Source organism: Austrofundulus limnaeus, unplaced genomic scaffold (assembly GCF_001266775.1).
Source record: "Austrofundulus limnaeus strain Quisiro unplaced genomic scaffold, Austrofundulus_limnaeus-1.0 Scaffold58, whole genome shotgun sequence".
NCBI classification, from domain to species: Eukaryota; Metazoa; Chordata; class Actinopteri; order Cyprinodontiformes; family Rivulidae; genus Austrofundulus; species Austrofundulus limnaeus.
Genome location: NW_013952460.1, coordinates 1,036,401 through 1,043,321, shown reverse-complemented (window position 1 = coordinate 1,043,321; position 6,921 = coordinate 1,036,401). Strand labels below are relative to the sequence as shown.

At 39.5% G+C, this 6,921-nt stretch overlaps 1 protein-coding gene across 6 annotated transcripts in view; it reads left to right on the top strand.

Moving 5' to 3' along the window:
- Positions 1-6,921, top strand: part of foxp1b (forkhead box P1b) — a 230,273-nt gene that overhangs the window by 197,324 nt on the left and 26,028 nt on the right. For all 6 annotated transcript variants that reach the window (XM_014009469.1, XM_014009467.1, XM_014009470.1 and 3 more), the window contains one exon: positions 1,854-2,043. In XM_014009469.1, coding sequence (XP_013864923.1) covers positions 1,854-2,043 — 190 coding nt within the window. The remainder of the gene's footprint in view (positions 1-1,853; positions 2,044-6,921) is intronic.

The window sequence follows — 6,921 nt, the reverse complement described above, 5'->3', positions numbered from 1 at the left end:
CTTCAACACAGAGCATCTTCAGAAGACAAGTTGATAAAATTAATTATAAAAACTGTATTGTTCCATTTTTGAACAGTTTGATATGTATATAATTATAGTTATAGTATAATAAAATCTGTTTTATGATTGACAGTAACAGGAGAGATAAGAAGAAAGTTAAAAATAGTGATATAGCAGAAACAACAATGACCATAATATTCATCCTTATGTTAACATAATAACTTTTCTATTTAGAAAATCCCTGAAGAAACGCAAACGTCATCAATGCAACCACCCCACAAAACCCTAACACAGCGTGAGATTATTCCAAGCCAGGAGAAAAATGCCTATACCTTAATACATGACCTGCACSAACAATGCAAATACTAAGACCAGGAGAAAACCAAAGCTTAAAGGCTATCACATCCACCCCCAAMKGCCAAGCCARCAAGAGGCAGACAAAAACATAAACTCAAAGACAGGCCGCAGTCAAACAGCCACTTTGTCTAAACCAGAAGCCGAAATCCTCCAAACTGTAAGCAGCGGAAGMCCCAGGCAGCTACACATGCCCCCCRCATTGTTCCATACAGGACACATGTCACATCAACACAACCCCACCCCCCAGTCCTGAAGCCGTGGTGCGAATCTGCCACGAGAGCAAGAAAAATGGGCCAGCAAAAAATCCTAAAATCTCAGACAACCCTAAAGCCAGCMTAAATGACATCATTGACTGCCAGCCAATCACTCTGCCTTAACATTTATAAAAACCACCAAAATCAAACCACGACTACCCAAAATCCACAAAAGACATCAGAATGCAAGCACACAAATCAAAGTCCAACAACCCCAACCTATCCAAACCCTGGTTGAYGTTCCAGTCACAATGCATGCCTTAGCCCCAGAAACCCACAGCCAGTCCCCACCAAAAATCTTCCACATTTATTAAAGCATAAAGATTCCCAGTATATTTTGTCAGCAGATATCTCAATGCCATTGAAATTAGGTTTTCCAGACGGACTTTATTTTAGCTGAACATACAAGCTGCCAAAAAAAAATCTTGACCTTTTGAGGTTTATTCTTTTTTAACCTTTCATCTTCTTTTGTGTCCACATGAAAGCAGACTTTTCAGACTCAAAAACAGCCTCACCATAGATGGCTACATCTGCGGTATGTCTAAATTCTCTAAGACGTGGAAAGTGGGGTGCATAAACACAGCATTATCCCTCTCCATCCCGACTGTTGACTGTCTCAGACATAAAAACACACATATTCTGTGGATGTGTTTCCAGCACACAGAAAAATGTCTTATGTCTTCAAGGGATTTTTTTTTTCAAAGGCCTATGAGAGCTGCAATGTACTTGACTCGTTAAATGAGGTTTAAGTCGTCTGTGTCAATTGGAGGCGGTGCAGAGCCTTAAGTATTTTGCACATTAATGCGCTTTTGAGAATATTACCCCGGGGTCCTGTTTCTCAAGGAGACAGGGGTGGGATGTTTTCTATGTTGCTATTGTAAACTTTTTGTTGTGTGTGTTCTGCACATCTCTGTTGTTGAGAGAAAGTGATGGTGATTATTCAGATTTCATGCCTTGTCTGGATGTTAATTATTTACTGTGGGCATGAAATTCGTGTGAATGCCAGGGATTTGTGTATACAAACATGCTTCAGATCACAGGAAAAATGAGAGGGAGAGACGTAGACGTCAGAGCGGGAGCTGTGGGGAGGGGTTGGTTCAGATCTCTGTGCATTACCCCGTAGTGGAGTATTTTCTAATTAATACTCAGCTTTGTTTACAAACGCTTTGATTTAATTAGGTAACGAAGAAGAGAGTTGGATTAGCTGTTAATTGATTTAATTATCCAATTTGTTTGTCTCAGGCATGATTCCAGCAGAGCTGCAACAGCTGTGGAAGGAGGTGACGAACGCTCATGTGAAGGAGGAGCACAACCACAGCAGCAACAACGGCCACCGGGGCCTCGACCTGTCCTCCCCGGCACCGCCAAAGAACGCCATCATCAACCAGCATGCTTCCACCAAYGGCCAGTATATGAGTCACAAAAGAGAAGTGTAAGTTTTATTTTACTTTTTCTCCCTGTTTAATGCTTTGGTAGGGGTCAGTGTACCATAAATTTAGATGTCTTTTTTGTTGTTGTTATTCTTTCTTTATTATTTTGAGCTGTTGTAAAAATGTATTACAGCATTATCACCTGATAAGGCTTCTTTCTTATTTTAGAAAAATGTGTTATGAAACACAAGACAGACTTTACGTTTACTGCTAATGGCCCTGTCACACTATAASRTTTTAGACAACTTGTGATTTTTTATGTCTAAATTACTAATAAATGTTACATAGTTGATCAATTTGTTAGCATTGCAGTATTTACAGACCAAAAAGTAGGCTTCCAAATGATATTTTTAATTCCATCTTAAACATAGATGTCTTTAAAGCTTTCATAARTTGACACAAGTTGTCTAAAATGCTGTAGAGTGACAGGGCCTTTACCGACCTTAGCAAACACAACAAATGGTTCAAACTCAGTCAGATTCACTGATATTGAGTTACGATTGGTTGTGGTTGTAACTGAGCATCCTTGACTCGTACTCCAACTGCTAAGCATTGCACAAWGTCTTCATTTAAAACTTTGGCTTTGAAATATCTCAAGAGCCAATGGACAAAGGTCARTTAAACTTATAGAACATAATCATTGTATGCACATCTACAACTGAGTCGTGCAGTTTAAGATGGCAACACCAGCTAATCAACATTAACTTCAGATTTTGAGCTAAAGTTTGTGTAAATAAAAGCTGAGAGTCATTTACAACAATATCTTAAGCTCTAACAAATCTTTCAGATTCACAGGAGATTCTGCAGAAATGATTTACAGTTTGACCAAAGTGGATTATCTCAATTGAACACTTTGCCATAAAATRTGGTGAACAATATGCATTCCTTAAAACTTCAGAAGATCTTGTAGGGGAAAGTCAGGGGAAAATCTGTTTGTTTGTTTGTTTGTTTGTTTGTTTGTTTGTTTGTTTGTTTGTTTGTTTGTTTGTTTTGTTTGTTTTTATTTATTTTTTGGTGTTGTCAATAAACACAATGGTTCCTGACTAATTCAAAAACTCCTTCAATTTTTTTTTTACTTTGTCAGATTCATTTTAAATGCTTCCATAAACTCCCTTCAGTGCTCTTTCATGTGAGTGGAGAGTCTTCCAAAAACTCAGGACTGAAAAATATATTAATTTTGGCATCCTAAAAGAGAAAAATTGTGTTTTTTAATATGCCGTGAACTAAATAAATTGTCTGTGATGAATTTGGGACCGGTCCAGTGTATATACCCTGTCCCCGTCAGTGACAGCTGGATGTGGAGAGCAGCAACACTCATGACTCAGAAAGGAAAAGCTGGTAGACATAATGAATGGATAAATAAATAGCCGATTTAACAAAACTGAACTGAGAAGTTTTGTAAAATTAAAGGCCTCTACTGAGCTAAAATAAAAAAATAAATAAATGAAACTGGATATTTTTATATTATTTATTGACTAGTTTATGGTGTACAGTAATAAAGAAAGTATTTTTCATCAGTTTTGTAATATGGCTGATTTTTCCTCCTAGGAACAGTTATTGTCATAAAGTTAAAGAACAACTTAAGGGTAAAAAAATGTTCACGAGGCTAAAAAATACTTATTTATTAATAGACACTGGTTAAGGTTTTGATTGAAGCTGCGTGCCCTGTACCATTTGTATTCAGTTATCGTTGTCTTAGCATAAAAGCAAAACATTTCCTTACATACTAGGAATTTGTTGACGTGAAGACTCAAATCTYTAGTTTAGGAATAAAGAGAAACATAATAAAAACAGAAAGCTATTACACTGTAAAAGAAAAACAACCACATGTATCGTCATTTCAAAACATAGATGAATCATCCTTGAAAGGCTTTTGCTCTCTGAGTTGTGTGTGTGAGCGAGCGTGTGTTTCTTTAAGGAAGGAATTAATTTGGCATCTTACACATTTGCTTGTTTTCTTGCACAAAAGCTGATCTTTGAACTGCAAGTGCGGAGCCTCCAGGCACCATGAGCTCACTGCATAACATCTGACTTGTGTTTCAGTGATCAAAACCTATGTGTCGGTATGAAAGCAATGCCGATGAAATCATGTTTAGTCAAGTRAATCAGTGGGCCTCTGGAGGTGAAGAGATGCTGCTGGTGTGGGAGAGGAGGGACAGAGAGGGTTAAAGAGATGATCTAAGTGGCACCAAGAGGATGCACCCCAATTCTCTGAGGGAGAGAGCAAATATAAAACGGTAGCTTCAAACAGATCTGGTTTTAAGACCTACCTGTGTAGACTTACGGAGTGTTTAAGTTGCAGCGGAGTCAGTGAAGGAGTTCACCACCTGAATGTCTGGTTTCTGACAAATCGACTCGCTGACTCCATCACACACTGTCGCAAACAGGGAAACAAGGTGTGCATTGATGGCAGCAAAAAAGGCAGCTGAAGGCTCCACGAAACATCGGAAAAGACAAGAGCTGGCAGCCCCTCTGCCTCGCGCCGACTGTCAGAGATTAAAGAAGATGTCAGCAGCAGTTTAACACAGGCTTAAGTGAAGAAGGCAGTCTTAGTCTGTATATTCAAGTATCTTCAATCTGTCAGAAAAGCAGGCAGTTTATTCTCATTCACCCCATCTGCTCAAGGAAGTCGATTACCCACGCACACTTTTTAAATGTACAAGTACTAAGAAAGGATGGCTCATACAAAGTGAGCAGAAAACATTGCCCATCAAATGCTGATTGATGCTAATTTAGATTCCCACAACTAATAATCGTTTCCTGTGTTAATTTTAAATCGCACAACTATCAGAAGCATTTTTTCCTCTCTTTTGATGATGCAAACTCAATTCTAATCAGACTCCATGGAAAGAAAAAAATGAAATATTATTAAGTAAGATTATTCTAAGCAAGGCTGTGGGAGAAACGTCTGTGTTATAATCCAGGGATTTGAATAATCAGGTTGAAGATAATGGGCTGGGCCGGCCCAGGCGTAAATAGAGAGCATCCACTCATCCTCCCAGCGCTGAACTTAATGAACTTTTAATTGATGCGGTTTTGCGAGTCCTTTTGTCATGCAACTGAAACAAGCCTCTCTGCAGATGGGCCTGTTTTCCCAACTGGCTTCAGATTGGTTTACAGCGGGCCCTAAGTACCGTGTAGTTAGTTTCATGTGTCATATAAAATCTGCCCAGGCACAACGACGCCTGCAACTAAAACCTTAAGTGCATCCACAGGAATCACTCACTAGCTTTGCACTTCCGTCTTAAGGAAGAGGGAGAAATTCAATCACTGCCGCCTTGACACACCGAAAACGAGGCACGTGTTCCTGCTTTTAGTTGTTGCTAAGATCGCTCCGGCGAGGCAGGCTGGGATTGTTTGTCTAAATAACATCCCTGATATGACCAGAGCCTGAGTCACTCTATCTGGTGGGCCGTTTTGTTTCTCTGCTGCTGAAAAGAGACGCACAGATCCGCATATACCCCTGTGAGCCAGGTCATCTTTATTCAGTGATTTGCTTATTTAAATCAAATATGCCTGATCTGTATCTGACACAAATTCCCAATACAGAGCTGCATCAGCTTTGTAGAGAGAGGGTGGGGGGCGGGCATCCCACAAAGCACTTGGCCCACTTTACTTCCCAACAACCATCAGTAACAACAGCTCAGGGACTGTAACGCAGCAATCTGTTAAGGAGATAAATAATCAGATTTGGCACTCCTCTCCCATCTCTCTCTTGCTTTTCATTTGTCTTGCACGAGAAAAAAAACTAATTAAATCATTTAGGGTAAAGCATGCAGCCGTACCCGGAGGAGGAAAGGATCCAGGAAACATTTAGAGTGTTAGCAGGAGGGGGGGGGGGGGGGGACAGGTATGGATGGAGGGGAATAAACCTCTAAGACTATGACCTAGCTCCATGGGCATCAATCTTCCCATTTTTTCTGATAGATTGAGTCCATCAGCACAAGATGCCATAGTTCCTGACTTGTTTATGGCCCAAAGCATCCCATCAAAGTAAGTGATCTTGAAAACAACTGGCTAGCAGCTGTCAGATACATCTCTGCRCCGTCTCTCCGATGTGTCTACACTGAAACACAGAGCAACACCTGGAAGGTTTGCTTTCAGTCAGACCCGGTCTGAGTGATTCTGCTTCTCTAAAGAGCGCAGACTTTTCATCATTCCCAAAAGATTAGTTCAGTGTTCCTTCCTCATGCCACCTGACAGTGAAACATTCTGATTGAACTGTCAGAATGATTAATCAGTTTTGAGGAAAAAAATAAATACCATTCTCTTCTCCTGTTACACTAATGTAGCTCATTTGGTGTAAATTCTGTCATTTATCAGTATTTAACCATCCGCCGTTTAAAAGTGCTCTTCTGCCACCAGCCACTCACAGCGTTTTGTGCTCGCTGATTCCCAGCGCTCTCCACATTTCAATATCTTATTAAAACAGAATTAACCAACAAGCCTCCTTGCAAAGAATTAAAAAAAGGATCTCTTTAAATTAAAAACCAGCGTCACCTTCGCCAGTTCACACATTTCCTTGTTAAAAACTCATTATAATTGGTCGTCTGCCATCTATTTATTAGCTGTATCAAAACAGAGGTCTTAATGTGAATGCATAATTCATAATTGAATAAAAAAATTTGATTTTTGAAAGCGGGGGGGGGGGTCTGCTAACAGCATTCATGAATGCTCGACTGCCTCCTAATTGCAATGCAATTATCACATGTTATGAACAATGTGAACTCTTAAGCAAGCAATTATAACACAAGGAAACCTGTGCTGACCTTTAAAATATCCTACTTGATGTGCAGCTTTGCTAACATTGATACAAATGAGATTTTAATCTGATTATTGGTTTACTTGATACAGCAGAATTGACATGCATATATATATAT